The sequence below is a fragment of the Cyrtonyx montezumae genome, unplaced genomic scaffold, assembly GCF_038088225.1.
Source record: "Cyrtonyx montezumae isolate F1298 unplaced genomic scaffold, pur_monq_1.0 scaffold_0, whole genome shotgun sequence".
Taxonomy (NCBI): domain Eukaryota; kingdom Metazoa; phylum Chordata; class Aves; order Galliformes; family Odontophoridae; genus Cyrtonyx; species Cyrtonyx montezumae.
In genome coordinates, this window is record NW_027071824.1 from 4,310,487 (window position 1) to 4,330,499 (window position 20,013).

Here is a 20,013-nt window from a genome sequence, read left to right on the forward strand (position 1 = left end):
TATCTACTTTGTGTGAAAAATTGATTTCCTTCCTGTTTCTAACCTCTATTTAAATACTGGAAGGCCATCATGAGGTCCCTCAGCAGCCTTCTCTTCTCCAGACTGAACAAGCCCAACTTCCTCAGCCTGGAGAGCTGCTCCAGCCCTCTGAGCATCCTTGTGGCCCTTCTCTGGACCCTCTCCAACAGCTTCACATCTTTCCTGAGTTGGGGGCTCCAGGCCTGGACACAGTACTCCAGATGGGGCCTATTAATGCTAAATAATAATAATTAAAAGAAGAAAAACCAGATTGCTTCAGGAAATTCCAGCAGCCCTTCTCGGCCCACCACGACGAGATTAAGGCCTCACTCGCACCCAAGCACTCACACCTTCGCACCTCTCAGCTCTGGACACGCGCTCCAGAGCTGACAGCACTGGGCGCAACCCATACTGCACGCACACACACAGCCCTCACAGACACCTATAGCCCTCGCAGAGGCGCTGAGAGACGCCGACCCTCAGCGACCGCCCAGAGGCCGGAGGCGAGCTCTGCCCCACCTGCACCCCGTCCCCCATAGCTCCCGTCCCCAACCCCCAGCCCTGGGCGGCGGAAGTGTGTGTAGGGGGCAGTATAGGAATTTCCTGTGACGTCCCGGCCCGGACTCCATTAGGCTGCAGCTGGGCTGAGAGAAGACAAACCCAGCGGGCAGCGAGCGGAGCAGGCCGGGCGCCCGGGGCTGCCGGGCGGGGGCTCGAGGCAGCGGCGGCCGCCATCGCCAGAGGGAGCCCCGAGCGGGCGGCGGCTCTGCCTCCGGGACCCCCGGGGGCTCAGGGCCCCGCTCCGCCTCCCCTCACCCCCGCCGCCCCCCGCCTCCCCCTCCTCGCCCCCCCGGCTTCCCACCACGGCCGCTCTCGGCGAGGAAACTCTGGCCTCCGCTTCCTCCTCCTCCGACTCGGACACCGGCGGAGCCTCCCCGCCCCCGCGGAAGAAAGCCCGGGCCTCCCCGGCGGCGGCGGCGGAGGGAGCAGGAGAGCCCGGGGCTTCCGCGGGCAGAGCAGGCCTCACCTCGTCCCAGTCCCCCTCGCTCCCCGCCGGGCTCGCCCCCGCCGCCGCCCCGCTCCGAGGTAGCAGCAGCGGCGGCAGCAGTACGAGCAGCGGCGGCAGCGCCATGCAGGCCAACGGGGCGGGAGGGGGCCAGCAGCAGCAGCCGCCGCAGGGCCCGGAGCTGGGCTGCCTAGGCGCCCAGAACGGCGAGGCCTCGGCGGGCACGGCCGCCGGCGAGCAGCTGGCCCACGCCAACGGGCTGCTGCCCTCGGCCAACAGCGGCGGCGGCAGCCCCGGCGGCCTCAGCGTCAACAACGGGGTGCCCGCCGCTGGGGGGCCCGGCACGGCCGCCGCGGAGCTGGGGGGCGGCGGCAGCGCCCTGAAGAAGAAGAAGCGGCTCTCGCAGTCCGACGAGGACGTGATCCGGCTGATCGGGCAGCACCTCCACGGCCTGGGCCTCAAGTAAGTGGCGGCGGGGCAAGAAGGGGAAGGCGGCCGGGGATGGGCCCTCCGCGGACCGGGGCGGCGTGGGGTGGGGAGATGAGTGGCAGGGCAGCGCCGTGGGCTCGCGAAAATGGAGCCGGGAACGCGTCGTGCTCCCCCGTGCCGCTCCGCTCGGCGGGCCCAGGCGGTTCGGGAAAGGGACGGCAATATGGAAGTCGGGCTGCTCGCTGATAAGGTGGATCAATACCGACGTGATAGCGGGGGAGAAGTTATCGGGTATACGCGTAATGGAGCCCGCAGCTGGGTGTGGGGGGAGGCTTCTGGCAGATGAGCTCCAAGATTTCACTTGTCTGCTGGCAGCCACCGAACTCGGCTGAAACTGGCTCTTGTGTTCTGCTGCCAAACCTTCATCCTCGCCCATGGCAAAGGTCTCAGCCCCGTGTTTGGATGAAGATCCTGTAGGCTAGGAACGAGCGCGTTGGCTCTCTCCTAAAATCAGAATAGGGGAAATAATTTTACATGGAAGGAAGGAGAGTCCGTGAATTTAAGCACGACGTTCACTTTGTGAGCAAGGCTCAAACCACCACATCGTGATTCTGGAATAGGAACCCTGCGAAGCTTTCACGTAGCTACCACAAAACAAGTCTTCAAAACAAAGTCGGCCGGGTCAATTACAAAGAACTTAACACGCTAAATGAATTGCCCCTGACACAAGAGGCAAGTTTACAGCAACAGACAACTCGTGACCGTTCATAGACGGCACCACAGTAAATAAGCTATTTTTAGTATAAAGGGGGGAGGGCTGCAGGTCCGTGAGTTTGTTTATTTTATTTTAAGGAGCCAGTCTTTTAATACGGGCCTGTTGCAGGTGTGGATAGCTCTGTGCTCTTTTATGGGAGGTAGGGAGGGGGGAGGATCAGGGATTGATAGCTAGTGGCTAACAGCTGTAGTCTGTCTCTTCCTTCATGAAGTCTATCTCCTATGCAAGGGTGGCTGGTAAGTCACATCCTTCATGGTACTTCAGCGAAGCTCTCAAGCTAACTGGCTACTTGTTTTAGACATAGGCAGCTGTTTACATGTCTCAGTCAACTGAGATAATCTTTTGGACAAGCATCTGAATCTGGAGGTAGTGTTCTTACTTTAATAAAGTTACTTATAAATGTGGTTAACTGTTATCATAGCAGGCGGTGTATTTGTGAGGGTGAAACTGGTCGGGTTTTTTTACACTGTATCTCTCCTGCAGCCAGACTGTTGATCTTCTCATGCAAGAGTCAGGATGTCGTTTAGAACATCCTTCTGCTACCAAATTCCGCAATCATGTCATGGAAGGAGAATGGGATAAGGTAACGTAGGGCTTCTAGGACTGTATTAACCACTGTTTAAATTCATAGTATCTGTGAGAGAATTCAAAATCCACCCTCCTTATATACTTCTTTTTTGTTTGTTTTTTTTCTTATGCCAATTTCTGCAGGCAGAGAACGACCTGAATGAACTTAAGGCCTTAGTGCATTCTCCGCATGCAATTGTGGTAAGAGGCACACTTGAACTCTTTCAGAGCTGTATAGTTGGACTAGTTGAATAGCGTGATCTTGCACTATGGAGTTAGTTGTCCATAGTTCTTACTTTCTTTGTTGTTTAAGCAGCTTGCATGCTATCTCAACACCTACTAATCTTAGCTTTTCACTCTTTTCTAGAATGTGAGGTGGGAAGCACCAAAGTATTAAGCCTAGTATTTGTTTTAGTGAATATTTGAATGTTGTTAAGTATACTAAATTGATGAAATATAGATCCTCCAACAGGCCTAAAATAGGTCTGTTTCCATGGAAATTACCTGTGTTGAATACTAATTTCAAACTTGAAATCCTTCTCACTATTGCTGTATTTATTGGAGTTAGGTTTCTCTTTAAGGAAAGAAAAATTTGGAAGTAAAGATACGGTAACGCAAATGTAGAGTTGGCATTGTAATAGTGGGAATGTAGGGGCTGCTATAGAACACGAACAATACTGTTGCTTTTCCAGATGGCTTCTAAAGAGCAAACGTATTTGTGTTGCTGTTTGGGATTTTATTTGGAGCTTTTTCTCTTTGGCTGTCTTTTTTCAAAGATGAACCTAGAAATAGACATTTGCAGATCCTGTGACTTGACAATTATGATGTCTGTTGTTACGATTTCAGTTACTTTGAGGAAAGTGTTTCTTGGCTTGCTTTTTCTATTTTGAGATCAAGAATGACTACTTAGCTCTGCAGACCGCCTGTTCTGTTGTGCTTAAATGTTCCTTCTAATGAAATGAAGTTGGGACGACTAGAGTCACTTAGGGAGAAAAAAGTGGCAGTGCTTTTTGAAGTGTCTGTGACTGTAAACAGTGAAGAATCAGCTGATGGCTGCTTAGCTCTACTTCTAGCTGATTCATTTGTTGTCAAGACAATTTCCTGTCCGGTGGGGGAGGGAAAGAACGAGAGAACAGGAAGTGAAGTAGGAAAAACAGATGTTTAGCAAAACATCGAAGAATTTTTAAGAGAAGATTACTTTCTGCTCTGTTGATCTGGCCAATATGTGACAGTTCTTAGACCAGTTGTCCAGTTTCTCCTCTTTCAGACTTGATAAAATGAAGATTTGTTCTTCAAATGCTTCAGAGCATTGTGTGCAGTTTTTGATTGTGAGCACTGGAAGTTTGAAACCACTGCGTGTAAATATGAATGTGATCATTTGAAGTAAATTTTCTTGTGTTTCTCCCTTTGGAAGTTATAAAGTTTCTTCATAGTATTTAAGTGTTTCTCATCTCTGGGAGTTGAGAGATTTAAACTGTCCACTGTTACTGTACTTTTCCTCCCTCAGATTAGTTTCTTCTGAAAAGAGGAAGCTTGTCTTCTGCTATTTTGATCATCTTTGAAAGGCATCCTCCTGTACTTTAATGCTAATGTTTAGCTGCTTTAATAAAACTGGTTACAATACAGATAACTGATGCAGTCTGAGTGCTACCTGAAACAAATATGAAATAATTTCAGTTGCTCTCCTGTGTTTAAAATTTCATCTAAATTAAAACAGCTAACTTGTAAATATTCTGTCTTTTTTTGTAAGACAGTGCTGATTTGCAAGGATAAGTATAATTCTCTCCATCTTCACCATCTTCATGCCCTTCCTTCTCCCTTTGTGTTTTGTTTTGTATGTGGGTGAGAGGCTGGGTCAGAGTTAGTGCAGTCAGCAACTGGAAACCTAGTAAAAGGCCATTACAGGTAAGGAGAGGTGCTTTATGCTCTACAGCTATTCTGGACTGCATGAGAGCCAGAGCTAATAAAGTTAATAAATGTCTTGAGTCTTGATTAGGGGTAGTGCAAGCAAGATGATGCTGCAGGTAACAATTCAAAAACAAAAAATGAGATTTTTAGGTTTGACTTCTGTTACTCATACTGTGTGACTCAATGCATGCATGCAGAAGGAATGAGGACCTAAACTTTAGATGACACAGTATTTAACAAATTAGGAGTTATGTTTTATGTATTTTTTTTCCTTGGGTTTTTTCTCGTCTCTCACAATATGACCTGGTCAAAATAACCAGGATATATGACTGCTTCTGAAATATCAATTCAGTAAAGGGTTTACATATGTACTTTGAAAACTCTACTTCTGTTTTAATTACTTATTTCTTTAAAGTGCTGGAAAATCTACAGTTGAAAATGCTGAAGATGAAATGGCTGCTCTTCATCCGTGAACTTTAGATGTTTTTTTTTAAAAGCTACTTGTGGATGTTGGATGGGGGAGGATGTGGATGGGGAGAAGACAGTCTGCTCTTTATTTCTGTTTGCATCAACACAACTGAGTGTTGTGTATTAGCAATATAGCATGCGATTAGCCGTGTTTACTTTTCCAGCATGTAAGATACAGCTGTCTTGAGACAAACTTCAGACTGGAGTCAAGCATGATAATTAAATTTATTCCTTGGATAGCACTTAAAAAATTTCTGCTCCAAGTTAGCCCAATGTGTTGCTTAGTTTAGGGCTATTCAGGCATACTTTAACATCTGTCTTGGGAAGCCAGCTGAATGTGGGAAGGAATCTAGATATTGTCTGTAGTTATAATCTAGAATATACTTTGCAACTATATACTTTTTTTCCCATTTACTTGAGTTTTCCCCAAGTTCTGAAAGTATACAGCATAAAAATTTATTGTTTTGTGTCAGTGAAGTGTTCCACCTGCCTGTGTGGCATCTCTCTTGCATTGAGGGGTGATCCCTTTTTAGGTGACAAGATTTAATACAGTGACTGACTTGTTAAATTCTGTAGGGCAGAAAATATTCAGATCTTTACATTGAAGTTGAAGTTTTGGGTGTTGTTAAGTGTTTTTATTTATCAGTTTTACTTTTACAAGGCTATCTAAATGCTGAAGGTAAAAGTCACAGAAACCAGGGGCTTAGTGCTGCAGGCCTGTAAGTGGATAGCTACTGTGTTGAGAGAATATGTAGGAACTTCAGGTGACCACTTCAGTGTATCTTATGGTTACCTTTTTTCATTTTGAAAAGAGTTGTTTCAGCAGTGTTTGCTGGCTTATTTTGAACCATAGCCTCCTAGTACAGTAACAACTTGTCGAGGTATGCAGGTCAAAAATAATAGCAAAATCTAATCCTAAAATTATGTTCTTTTGCATGTTGTTCTTTAAGCTACTGAAGATTACTACAGTAACCAGTGATCAGAAAGTCTTGTTTTCTTGATTGTGGTAGGATACTTGTCCTGTCGTTTTCCATTGTCTTTACCTTTAGTTCATGCTGGTGAATCATGCTGTAAGTCAGACTTTCTAGTACTTAGATTCTGTGAGGGGCTTTTCTGCTAAATATCAGTAGTAGTAAATAAAGGCTGTAGTTTGAAGAAAACAAAACCTGAGTATTTACACTTAAACAAAACAAACAAAACCAGCAACTCTAGTTCTTTTGAATCTGTCTTTGTTTTGTCTCAGGATGATTAGAGGCCCAGTCTGTACTTAAATAATAACCTCTAGAAACAGAGAAGTGATGTACTTTGTCCTCATCCTCACTGTAGAGTTGAAAGACAGGATGGGAGGGTGCTAACTGAACAAGAGCAATCAGACTGCTGTGATGAAACTGTTATATTGGGAATCTTCAGGTTTTTTTGTAGACTGAAGAAACTTCTCTATTATTTGCTATAATCCTAAGAGGTGGTAGTATTTGGATTGAAATTCTTCAACAGTAAAGAATGTAATGATGTTGAATTTCCATTACAAACACTGAAATGGTAATGACAAATTCCAGGCGCTTCCATTATGTTGTATGTGGTATAACTCAAATTATAGTAATTTTCATTTCCTTTCTTCATAAGGCAGCTAAAGAATATGGAAAGTTGAGTAAGTTTTATTTTTGAGTGCACTTCATCTGATCGGTCTTAGATTCATTGAGTTAAATGGTGGGATTTCTGCTTTTGTGCTACAGCTGTCAGTGTTCCAAAGAGTTCTCTTTTCTTCATGGAAGCGACTGTTTAGGATCTAGAAAAGTTGCTATGCTCAGAGTGGTGTTATTTGACCTGAGAAGATTGTATTGGAAGTAATTAGCTCTTGTGGGGCATATGAAAGTAGCTGAGAGAAAGGAAAGACAAAACTTGGTTACTGTGAAATGTTTTGTCAGGCAAGAGATAAAAGTTGCACAAAAATAAGTGGTGGGAAGGAGTATCCTGATACCTACACACACACAAAAAAAAATAAATACTTTGAAGAATGGTGGCACTTGAATCCTTCTGCCTTACAGAGGCTGTATTTGTGGTACTGAGTTTGCAGTAGGGTATAAGTTTTGGAGCACTTATTAAAATAGCTTAGATACAATAGTTTTCCTATTAACGTTTCACTCCCTGCCTTTATGCTATAGACATTTTACAATGTAGAGCTGCTTATCTTTTTTTCTGATTCTCCATTATGTTAGCAATAGCAGGAAGTGTATGGTACTACACTGTTCTGAGTGTGTTGTATTCTCAATATGCCAAACTTCCACCTAGCACTGATGGCTGTTCTTGGAAATGATATTTTTCTAAACAAAAATTGAAATTCCTTCTCTGAATGACCTGGCAGCAGTATTCTGCACGGTAGTGATCTATGGCGTTGTTAGGATTGGCATTGCAAAAACTGGTTTTTAGGGGTTTTGTGTCTATCTATCTGTATAAAATATGCTTTATTTCCTCTGAAGAAGTGAAATTAGCATGTTAAGCTCTAGAAGTAGAAAGGGAAATAGTCATTAAATACAGGTACTGTTATTACGTTTGAGAAAGACAACAAAAAATGAACAAATGCTATATGCAGTAACTAGAGAGAAAGAGTTGAAGGAATTATAGTTTTTCTTATAAACTGGAAACATCAGACTATTTTTACCTTATAGTGATCATCCGTGTGAGGTGACAAAGAGGAGTGGAAAAAATGGTATTGTGAGTGCTAGGAGAGCTCCTTGCCTCCTTCTGAGCATGTGCACAGCTGGGAGAGGAAGCTCCTGACCTGCCTGCTGCTGTGTGAGCTACAGCCTGAGGCCTGCTGGCCTAGTGCATGGGAGCAACCCCTCAGGTTAAGTTTGGGCTTTGGCTCTTTTTTCCTGTTAGTTCTCTACATATCACCCAAACAAAAAACCCGAAGCTGTTGTACCTGGAGGAAAAAGACAACTGTAATGTAAAGCTCTGTTTTCATATTCAGTTCTAACGATTGCCAATCCAAACAAACTGAAGAACTCTATGGGAGATATAATCCAGGAATGCCCATCACATACAGGCCATAGGCAATAGAGGCTTCACAAAGCTTTATGATAATGAAATAGCACTGTATATGGAAATGTTACTCTTTTGCAGAACTGAATATCTCTAGATGTTAAAACTGCTTCTTTTTCTGGTTGAGATTTTACAGATTTGAAACCTTAAACTTCTGCGTAAGCTTTAGTAGGATAAGGATGTCCTAAACTTCCCAATTATCCCTTTCCTTAAGGAGGCCAGCAGTCGGTCTGAAACTAACAAGTAAACATTGACCAAATATGTGCATGAAAATAGAGAGGTGCTTGAGATGTGACAAAGCAAAGGGAACTGGTGGTTGAATGGTGGTGTATTCCCTAGGAAAGCAAATGTGATTTGCAAAACGTGATCTTTATTTTGTTGGGTTTTTTTTTTGCTGATATGCATAAGACCATAAGTTTTCCTCTTTAACCTGGTGACTGGAGTCATCTTTTCTCTCTGATTAAGTGTTCGCAGTAACAAAGATGTACAGACCCTGAATAGTTTTGTCCAGAATTGGTCAAACTGTCTAAGAATTTGGTATAACTATAAATTTCTGAAGAAATGTCTGCTGTTTTAATTCCACATACGTTACTTGTTAGGTTGGTAGGGTTGATTGTTTATTTCAAAGCGAAAAAAACTGTACAAGATGAAAGGAAAATGATGAAACAACAGTAAGAAATAAAAAGTTATTCCTAAATTTAGGGATCTGTTATTTATTTTTATCCCGTACTCTTGAAAAATGATAAAACACCCAAGGAAAGCAATATACTACAAAGCAAGACCTCAGGCAGTGTCAGTTTTTGGTTGTTTTTTTTTTTATTGCCATATGTTACACAGCTATGCAAACAATCCATGTCAGCTCCTATGTAAGCAGTATGAGAACTTGTCAAGTTGGCTTCTTGTGTTCTGTGCTCTCATGTGGTCTGTAGTATGTGATTAGTTGCTTTTGGGCTTTTTTTCTTGAGCTTTTCTTTTTTCTTGGGCTTTCAAGATTGGGAAGCCTCTCTAATTCAGGGTTTGAAGAACAGTGGCTGAAAAGAGTGTGAATATGAAGTGAAGGCAAGTTGAAGGGGGGATCTGAGAAAGGAGGTAGGAGGATGCCTGCATCAATAACTCAATTGCTGCATGTTGTTGAAAATCCAGCAAAAGGAAATTGAGTGATGAAACATTACATATAGCTGTGTTTCTGAAGGGCATAGTAGAATGGTTTCTACTGTTCTGTTTAGGCTCAAACGTTTTCTGAAACTTCAGTCAACCTTTTTCCCCTGACTGCTGCTTTCTGTCATGTCAGAGGATGAAGTTTTTGCTGCTGCAGCAGAAGTACCTGGAGTACCTGGAGGATGGCAAGGTCCTGGAGGCACTTCAAGTTCTACGCTGTGAACTGACGCCACTGAAATATAATACAGAACGCATTCATGTCCTCAGTGGGTAAGTGCTTGGCCTTTGAGAGGACTTTTTGGAGAAATACTGTGGCTCTTCTGATAGCTTGTACTGACTTCATAAACTCAAACTGTATTAAAGCTATTATCCTTTTGATAGTAATCTGTAGTGAGGTGTGCTATCTAAACTGGTGAGTAAAGAAAAAGCATCCAGTAGATAATATTATTGATGCATGAGAATAACTTGATATGATTTTTCAATTGAAACCCAAGTTAATACATACGCATGCATACTCATTTGATCTTGGGAATTATTGATCTGTTACCTTATAACTAAAAAATAAATGTTTAAGTAGGTGAATTTCATCTATGTTGTTCTTAGATGAAAATAAGAAATTTTTACCTCCTGAAAACAACCCTCCTGGGGCTCTTTTTGTTTTCTTATCTATTGACAATTTGTAAGTGTCTGTTCTGAAAAATGTTTGCTTTCCTTGCCTTTGTTCTTAGCATTAACTAAAAATGTTATTTATCATGCTTAAAAGTGGAAAAGAATGATTCCAGAAAGAGGTCTGTTGGTGTGTGTGTTTTCTTGTTTGTTTTTTGTTTGTTTTTAAACAGGTATCTGATGTGTAGCCATGCAGAAGACCTGCGCGCAAAAGCTGAGTGGGAAGGGAAAGGAACAGCTTCCAGATCTAAACTTTTGGACAAACTCCAGAGTAAGATGTTTAGAGTTTATTTCCACCTCTGTAAATCAAATACACGTTACATAATCATATATCCCAGGAGATTTATTCTAACTGCATTTACCAGCTTTTGCTTTGTTTTCTTGTAGTTCTTTATGTACCTCTAGGTTTTAGTCTTCTGCAGCTAATCTTCAGCTCTCGTTACTTAGTTCTGTTGCATGCATTAAGAATGTAATCTAGTGATGAATTCCTGTTTTGGGGCAGGGGAAAGATTGATTTGTAAATGCCAGCTATAGTGAGAGGTTGAAACTGTGGATGCAAGTGCTGGTTAATAGTGATCTCGGACTGTGCTGTGGATTTGTTTCTCCTCTAGTTAATTCTGGCTGGTGTAATACCATGGGTTTTACAGCTCTGATACATTGTATTCTTCATTTTTGTAGTATTAAGTGAGAATTTCTCAAATGAACACAACTGATGCTGCTTTATGATCTGACAGGTTTTTGTTAATGCACTGGGTCGTGAGAGAGCTTGTGTAAATGATGACAGCATATACTGTAGCTATAAGTATCTTGCATATTGCTCTGCTTTCAAGAGACTCGTGCTTGTCACGTTTACAGGTATACATCTGAAATTACAAGCTGTGTGCACTCTTTTCCTGAAGCTTTAAGCTTTATTCACTGAAGTCTCTTCCAAAAACACTCAAATTAACAAATACTCGTAACTTGTTTCTAATATATGTATTTTTCAACAATTTTTTTTTTTAATAGCATACCTACCCCCATCCGTGATGCTTCCTCCGAGGCGTTTACAGAACCTGCTACGTCAGGCTGTGGAGCTACAACGGGACCGGTGCCTATATCATAATACCAAACTAGATAGTAATCTAGATTCTGTCTCGCTGCTTATAGATCATGTTTGTAGTAGGTAAGAAGCCCTTTCTACTTGTAACATAGATGGCAATATCTTTTGTTTCTTAAAAGAACTTAGTTGTGCCTACTGTTTCCAGGATCATGAAAGTGATTCTAATGTGTTTTCGCAGTTCTGGGAAAAGACAGGTCTCAGAAATGGAGTGGTTGGAGGTGGAGTTGGAAACTTTCATACATTGTGCATATGGAAGGCTTTGGTAGCTGGATGTGAGCTGGACAATGGAGCCATACTGAAGCTTTAAAATTTTAATTGGGTGGATATGAGTAGGATATTATGCTAAGCCTTAGCAGCTTGTTGCTTCATAACTTTGGGCAGCCATTCTGTTCATTAATCAATACGTGACGGCCATGTTTTAACTAGGCTATCACTAGTATGTTAATCACACTACCTTCAAGCTTACTGGAATGCAGAAAGCTGACTGAAACACACTTAATAAAGTCAACTTATAGCTTTTAGTAGTGAACAGCAAGGTGCTTCTAAGACTCGCAGGTTAGGGAGTTGAAATGTTCAGTATACGTTTGTTTAATATCTAACATGAATTATAAAAGTTTGGGAAAACAGTTCTTACTAAAGGTATTAAGGAGAGATTCTGAGCATCTATTCTATGTGCATATCGGTGTTGCTTCTGAATCGTAAAAATGCCATACTCTAGACAGAAGCAGGAGGATGTTGGTGTGGTATGTTTTATTTTAACAAATGCCTAATTTGGCTGGCTTTCTTTATATATTGAAAACTTGGCCAAGGATCTAAAAACTCAGTCTAGTTTTTATAGAAAACTGTTGTATTGCAGGAATACATGAATGAGGGCTTGGACACCTGCAGAATGCAGGCCACATACGATCCCTTCTATGATTTTGTTTTTTCTTTTTTTTTTTTTTTTTTTCTTTCATGTAGTGGGCTAAAACTTGGGCTTACATGAGACTTTCTATGAGTTAAGGTTAGTTCATCTGAAAAATTAAACTTGTTTTCAGAGACTTCATGAACTCAGCTGCTTCGAACGCTTAGAATCTGTTTTGAAAGATACACTCTTCTGTAGTACTTCCTTGTAAACATCTTAAGGTTTTAAAATTAGTGTAACTGGTACTTTATTCAAGTAACTTTTTTAAGACTGTTGTTCTACTTTCTGTCTGCTACATCATGTTGTTCTAGCAGTTTCTCATGTGCATGGACTTTCTGACTGTTGCTCATTTTAAGAGCTATTGGAAATGATCAGATAAAGGAATTGTGGCTTCCCTGCTGCAGAAGTGAGCCTTAAAACCAAACTAACAGAGTGGTTTAGTCTTTCCACAAGCCCATAAATAACACTAGATGTTTTGTAGGAGACTTCAGTGTGTGTAATCAAACCTTAAAGAGCATTCGAGTGAATTGTAAGGAGCAAGAAGATAGGCTAGATAGAGCTAGGTACCACGTGATAAACGTGGACTCCAGTTCCCCTTATCTGAATCTACTTGCTGAATGAAAGTTTGGCCAAACTAATTATAAAAAAAATATAAAACAAAAAAGCAGCAAAAGCACTTCAAAATAAAGGCTTCCATTCTGTCCTCAACTCAACCTGTTGTAACTACCTATTGCAGGGGTCTGAGATCAGTATGTGATACGCTGTACATGGTGCAATGCTTGGGCATAATGAGGTGAGTTAAAGACAGTGGAAGCCAAAATTTAATTAAACTGACAGACACAACAGTAGTCTAATAGTTTAGACAACTTAAGTTCTATAATAGCTAAATAATGAAACACTGACAACTTTCCCTTTTTAGTTGGAACTAATATTTTGGACTTCTGGCAATACTTGAAGCAAGCATGCTTAAAGATGCACTAATGGGTAGAATGTTTAACTAAATCTTAATAACTTCACAAGAACGGGTGACAAAGAGATACTGCTGGGAGTTAAGGTGATATGTGGAATCTTAATGTGCATTCTATTTTGATAATAGATGCTCTTGGAGAGGGGCGATTACTTACGTGCATAGGTCACTCGGAAAGTAATGCCTTCTAGTTGTAAATTACAACAGACACAAAGAGCACAGTAACACTGTTGGATAGAGTGAGGTCTCAGCTACAGAACACTGTTTGTCAACATAGTCACCTCCATGAGCTATGCATTTTTGCTGCTGTTGAACAAGAGGCTGCATGCCATGCTCATAAAAGTCTGTTTTGCTGTTTGGAGCATGGCTTGTTTTTCATGTTGCTGTTACTATGGCTGAAGCACACTCACACCACCTCACTGTGCTCATATTCACTGTTTGGTCTCCATAAACGTTCAGCAAGCATTGATGAATGTCAGTGGGTGCAGTGTTTTTTTGCATGGAGGAATTCAGTCACGCCCCTTTGCTCCTTATGTACTTCCATGTCAGACGCCCTTGTGTCAGAGTGCCCCTCTGCTGCCATCTGTTGCACAGCAACAAAATGTAATGGAACATGGTTGGGAAGGTTCCACCTCTGCTGTCATATCACCACCATCTACCAAAATAATAGGAGGCATTACTTTTGGAGCAGGCCGTGTATTTACATGAATAAATTATTACTTATTTACTTATTTTTACCTGGAGAGCCTTCAGGTGGTTTGATTTTTGGTTTTTCTTCTCTGTTGGACTTCTCTTTTCTAGGTTTCATGTAAACATGCTTTAGTCTGAGTTCTCAATGAAACCCAAGTGAGAAATGAATGCTGCTGCATTCCTGCATGCTTCTGTTGGTTAATGCAGCATTTTTGAAAAAGAGCTCTTGCAGAAGCTGAAGAATAAATCTTTCATCCTACATACAGTGAATAGGAGCTTAGCTGTTAGTAATAGTTTAAGTTTAGAATTCTGTACATGCAACAGTGAATAACTTTATTAGATACTTTATTTCAGTATGCGAACAAAGTGACTCAAGTAGGGACAGAACAGCTTGTAAGGAAACAAAAAGCAAAACGCTTTGAGTTACAATAGCATCTCATTATGTAGACAAGGGACTATTGAATAACTGCAGCATTATTTAATGTATCATTTGTCTGTGAAGTAAATCTTGCTGGGTTCTGGTTTCATTTGTTAGGACTTTTGAGAGAGCTGAATTGTGAATAGCATATTTTCAACATTGGATGTGCACGCAGCAGTGATATCAGCTGTCCTTGTTAAGTTTTTTGGGTCACCTAGAGGCTTCCTTTCTATGGAAATGGTGTACTTTTATGCTGCTTGTTCTTCGTGTCTTTAAGAAAAGCACCTGAGGCTTTAATTTTGGAAAAAATGGTGCTTTAGTAGAGTGCTTCTTTTAATGACATATGTTGAAGTAGATTTCCTGGGATGCTGTATGCCCCTTGTACTTCGTGTGAATTATAGATAAAGAAGCTCTTAACTTCCAGAAAGGAACTGCTGCTCTGAGGAAAAATACTGATTTACTACAATATGGCTAAGTAATAATGAAGGACTCTTGGTGTGGGTGTGGGTATCTGTGTAAGGACTTGTCAGCATCCCTTTAGGCTTCAGGGAAACAAGGTCTTCTTTCATGGGTGGAGCTTTTAACCTTGGGCTCAGGGTTGTTCCAGTGGCAATTAGACAACTCCTGGTCAGCTTAAGGCAGAATAAAGCAGAATAGACTTGTGTTACTCTATTAGAAGTGGATGGACTTACCAAAGGGAGACAGGTTCAGGTATATGTACGTATGGTGTGGTTATCCTCCCCTATCATAAAACAGGAAATGAGGAGATGTGTGGTAGTGTAGTGTTGCTCAGTGGTCTTTAAACACAGACTGGGAGGTATCTCCTAATAGGAGGCAGCTGACTGAGAGTATGTGGGCATTATATTCATCAGAAGTTTCTGGTTTAAAAAGTAGTTTTTCAGGGTGTCTGCCAGCCTGGCTACCACCAAGTGTATTTTAAAATACAAATGTTAGGAAGTAACTTTTTTTTTTAAGTCAGCTGTTTCTTGTAATAAGTGCAATTATGAATTCATACAGTTCATGGTTAGTTGTTAGCTTTTAGTGTGTTCAAACACTGAACTTCACAACAGCAGTGTTACTTACATGAGCAGTCATCTGCTCTAAAAGCCAGCTTAGATGGGACTTTGCACAACCTGGTCTGGTGTGTGGCAACCCTGCCCATGGCAGGGGATTGCAACTGGATGATCTTCAGAGTTCTTTCCAGACCTAGCCATTCTGTGATTCTGTCACGTTATGCTTAAAGTTGTATGTGCTACTCTGCAAGGAAAATTTAAAACAAAGAAAAACAACCTGCACAATGAAGAAAACCCCATTACTTACTGCAAGCTTGCATTCAAGAAAGGCTATTCTTTTATTCAACTTCTATGTAAGAATTATTTCTAAGAGTCTTGCATGGTCTGGCTATTACATACATAAAGATTTTGCATGTTAATAAAATTTGTCATGCATGATTCAGTGAGACTGACTGTAGTATCTTCTATACATCACATAAGTGTACAGTAAAAGAAGCTGTTACTGTCTTAATGAGGTTAGATTTATTCCAGGTTGTATGAAGCATAATGAATTACGTGAGGGTAATAAGATATCTCTACAATTAGTTATGATTACTTGATACTATGAGTTTTTTCAGACTTAAGTTACCTGGTCTGGCACTTAAATACATTCTTAATTTTTATTAGATTGGTGGGGTTTTGTTTTGTTGCCTGTTGTTTATATGTTTCTTACTGCTTTATTATTTTTTTTCTTCAATGCATCCCCCCTTTTTTTTTTCCCCTTAGGAAACAGTTCCCATGCTATACTCAGCAGATACTAACGGAGCACTGTAATGAAGTGTGGTTCTGTAAATTCTCCAATGATGGCACTAAACTAGCAACAGGATCCAAGGATACAACTGTTATTATATGGCAGGTTGATCCAGTAAGTGTGAAACGTGTTAAAATGTGTGATTTTTTCTTTCCCCTATATCTCCACTTTTTCTTACTAGAATGGCTTGATCTAATATGTACCATAGTCCACTGACTAGGGTATTTGTCTAGGATGTGAAAAGCTGAAGATCACAGTCAGTGTAACTTAGGGAAGGCACCTGAATGTAACAGGCTTTATTGAGCCTGAAATGTTGGCAGCTGGAATGGGAACTCCCTGTGCCCCCTAACCAGCACTGCTGAGTAGAGCCTGTTAGTGCCCTTCAGGGGTGCTTCTTAGCTTGAAGGCTTTGAGGAGCATTGGGTGAAAATGGAAGGATCATAGCAGTAGAAAGTGATTCTCTCTTAATTTGATGTGACATGCTAATGTATGTTATTAAATCTCTTAAATTATCTTGTTAATACTTGTGCATTTGAGTTTAAAGTCTGTCCATCTCACATTACTTCTGAGTAATAAAATGGTATGTGCTTAAAGGTGCATTGTTATACCATTTCACATTATTTTCTGTTTTGTCTTGGTGTGAGATAACAATTTAAAAACTTGTCAGAGTCCACTCACATGTGAAACTGTACCCAGCCATTACCTTACAGGCCACTTTTTTAGTTTGTATCAAATGTGAGCCACCATTCCTTTTATGTGAAATATCCTATAGATAAAAAAAAAATTGTATTTTCTACCTGTATCTTTTTTTACAAAAATAAAAAGTGTAAGTGAATCCGTGACTACTGTCTCAGAAATGGGATGAAAGTATGTCCATATCTTTCATAACAACTGATTTGATTTTGAATTTAAAAAAAAATTGATAGCAAACCCAAGTAAACTGGGGATCAAAAATGGCTTTGCTGTTGATTTGTTACTTGGCTTTGTGTTGATGGCTTTTAATACACAACATCCTGATGGTACATTTCATAATGAATTGCTAGCTAACCAAATAAACACATTAAGAATTTTAGGTTGTTGGAACACTTTCATTGGTGGGTTGTTAAAGTGTTAAAGGAACAAAATCTACTCTTTACTGGAGAAAAGTTGTGTAGAGTTCTGCTTTCGGTATTTGAGTACAAATGAAAAAAAACCTCTCAAAACCTTAACCTTTCAAGGAGGATGACTCCTAAGTAACTTGAAGCCACATAACTCTGATTTCAAATTTGCCAGAGCATACTTTTCACATTTCCTGTAGCAGTTGACAGTGTCTTTTGAGTCATAAATGTAATCAGGTTTTCAAAGCTTTAGGTAAATACAATTATTCTAATCTGCCTCCATCCAACTGCGGGCCAGTGATGGGAGTGCACTGTTTTAAATGTTTCTTTTCCATACTAATGTATTACTTCTTTTTAAGACCCATCTGCATGTCATCTAAACTGTATTAAGCCATACTTCTGTTTTCATTTTCATTTGCTCATTTCACTGTTCTTTCAGCAGCCTTAACTAATGCCTTGAGTAAACTAGATTTGGGTGTGAAATACATTATTTGACTGTTAGGAAGTGTGGCAGAATCCCTAGAGCACTAGTGTTAGGCATCATCTTGCCAGGAATGTGTCCACTTTGATAGAGCTTGCTTTTAACTTACTGAAACTTATTTTTACTACACTTCCTTAAAACTATTAACAGGTGTTTGACTTCTCAGCTAAGAAGCTCAATCATTACAGACTTAATAGCTGAGTAGTCTTTTCATCTTCACAACAAACATTTGGGAAGTTGTGTGTAAGGAGCAGAAATGCTAAGATTTGTTTTTGTAGCAGATGGGAAGCAAGCAGACTAAATCTGGGAATGTTTACCTGAAATATCTTCGCTGTTTTTGTGAGAGCAAGACAAACTATAGCAGTTCTGCTGTATTTGGAGAAAAGGATGAGAGCAGCATGAGAGTGACAGCCACAATTCCTATCATTAGAAGAGAGAAATTATATGCATCCTGTTCCTTTTGCTTCTCAAATGAGGTGCCGAGGAAGTGGCAGGCTACCCTTACACTGGGATTAGTTAAAAAAAAAAAAAAATAGAGTGCAGCAATTGCAGTCAAACTCCAGGATGAGATGTCAGATGTGACTCAGTTTTTATGCAGATCAGTTCAGATAGAGACTCAGCAGCATCTAATGCAGACCAAGAATAATGAACAGAATGAAGTAGGAGAGGCCTTGAGGAAGTCCTTGCATTTGCTCCTCTTGTTTCTGTTCTTTGAAGATTAGTCTTAGCCTCTTTTCTTTTGAGGTGTTTTCTAGGCAGCAGAACCAGGAAAGCTTCAGGCTGAGTTGAGAGTTGCTGAATTTTTTACAGCTCATCCCAGAAAACAGACCATGTTACTCTCTTCCTCTGTTGATAATATTCTTTCTCTGGAATCCCAAGTCAAGAGATGCTCTGCTGCTTAATACTAAAACAAAGAGAAATGGGATCATTTGAGGAATGAAATTGCACCTTCAAACAAGGTTCAGATTCATTTTGAAGCAAAATATGAGGCAAAAACAACCCCTTCCCCAATCAAACAAAACCAAACAGCCAAACAAAAATCTTCACAAAAACTGTTGTAAGCAGTTCAGCAAAGTTGTTTCTGTGCAGCATGTTACTGTCCTTCAGAAGCTAGTGTACGATTTTTTTCACAGCATCCAGTTGTACTGCTTATCCTCATAGGAAGGTGCTTGAAAGTCAAGTTCCTTTGTCAAGTCAGCAGTACAACAGTTGTGAGATAAAGCTCATATGAGATAACTCTGTGTGTGCAAAGTGTCCATTCACAAAGCCTGGTGGAAAGGATGCAGAACTTGTAGGCAGCACTTCCGAAAGAAAGAATATCTCACAAGTGAGCTTTTAAAAATATTTTTCTGTAAAACCTTTTTCTTGAGCGGCATACACATGATGCACTCAGGTTATTAAAAAAAAAAAAAAGCATTTAATAGTGTGGGTTTTGGTTATTAATTCTGCTTAACCATAACAGTTTTCCAGCATCTTCATTTCTTACTTCTAAGAAAGTAACTTAATCTTGTAAAGTATGGGTAATAGTACTTCTGTATTCTAATAGAGGTAGGGACTTGTCTTAGCATGTAACATAATTGTCATTGTCATTAGCATGTCTTAGCATGTAACATTGATTGTCATGTAACATAAAACTTTGTACACAACGACATTTTGTGAGTTCCACATTCAGAAGAATCGTGGAAGATTAGAACCAAATACCTACAAATTTTTATTTGTTTTTCATTTTTGGCATTTGTATTTGTTTTTGCACAGGCTTTTGCCTTCTGGTCATGCTTTATAAGCTAGCAACTGCTTTTCCAATAAGAAGTTGCTCACATGTAGAGGGGACTTGTGATGCCAGTGCCAAGTTCCATAAAGCAAAGTGTCGTGCTGTACTTGGACACGTTGTACATGTGAAATCTAGTAGGAGCTCATTTGTATTTCCTCAACAGAATCTCTCTTGTTTCAGGATACCCACCAGCTAAAACTACTTAAGACATTAGAAGGCCATGCATATGGAGTCTCTTATATTGCTTGGAGTCCAGATGACAACTATCTTGTTGCCTGTGGCCCAGATGATTGTTCTGAGCTTTGGCTCTGGAATGTACAAGTAAGTGGTGACTAAGAGTATAAAAAACTTTGTGGTCAGCAGGCAGCCTTTTAAAAAGATGTACATTAATGTTAGATACACGTAAATCTATTAAGCACGAAGGATATAAATTCTTCAAACTTTCTGCATAAAAGTGTGAATGAAAAGACTGAACTTCTTTTTTCCCCCTAATTTGGGAAACACTGTATCAGCCAACAAATTCTGTACCCATTTTGTACAGAACTGAAAATAGAGCTCAAGTCTGAATGCCTGGGACTGCAACAGTTCTAATGTGTCTGATGACTGGCTGATCATTTCTAAGAAGGGGTTGCTCAAATCCACAAGACATAGACAGCTAGTGATTGGAAGAACAGCAGAAATCAAAAGAAACAGGACAGAAATACGATCTAAGGAAAGAAATAACTTGCAGAAGATTGTAGAAATGG

General features: G+C 40.5%; 1 protein-coding gene across 1 annotated transcript in view; it reads left to right on the plus strand.

Moving 5' to 3' along the window:
* Positions 1-659: 659 nt before the first annotated feature.
* Positions 660-20,013, plus strand: part of WDR26 (WD repeat domain 26) — a 28,777-nt gene continuing 9,423 nt past the window's right edge. The window contains exons 1-8 of the mRNA XM_065738059.1: positions 660-1,486; positions 2,712-2,811; positions 2,940-2,996; positions 9,505-9,641; positions 10,211-10,308; positions 11,043-11,199; positions 15,894-16,032; positions 19,448-19,588. Coding sequence (XP_065594131.1) covers positions 1,149-1,486; positions 2,712-2,811; positions 2,940-2,996; positions 9,505-9,641; positions 10,211-10,308; positions 11,043-11,199; positions 15,894-16,032; positions 19,448-19,588 — 1,167 coding nt within the window. The 5' untranslated portion in view covers positions 660-1,148. The remainder of the gene's footprint in view (positions 1,487-2,711; positions 2,812-2,939; positions 2,997-9,504; positions 9,642-10,210; positions 10,309-11,042; positions 11,200-15,893; positions 16,033-19,447; positions 19,589-20,013) is intronic.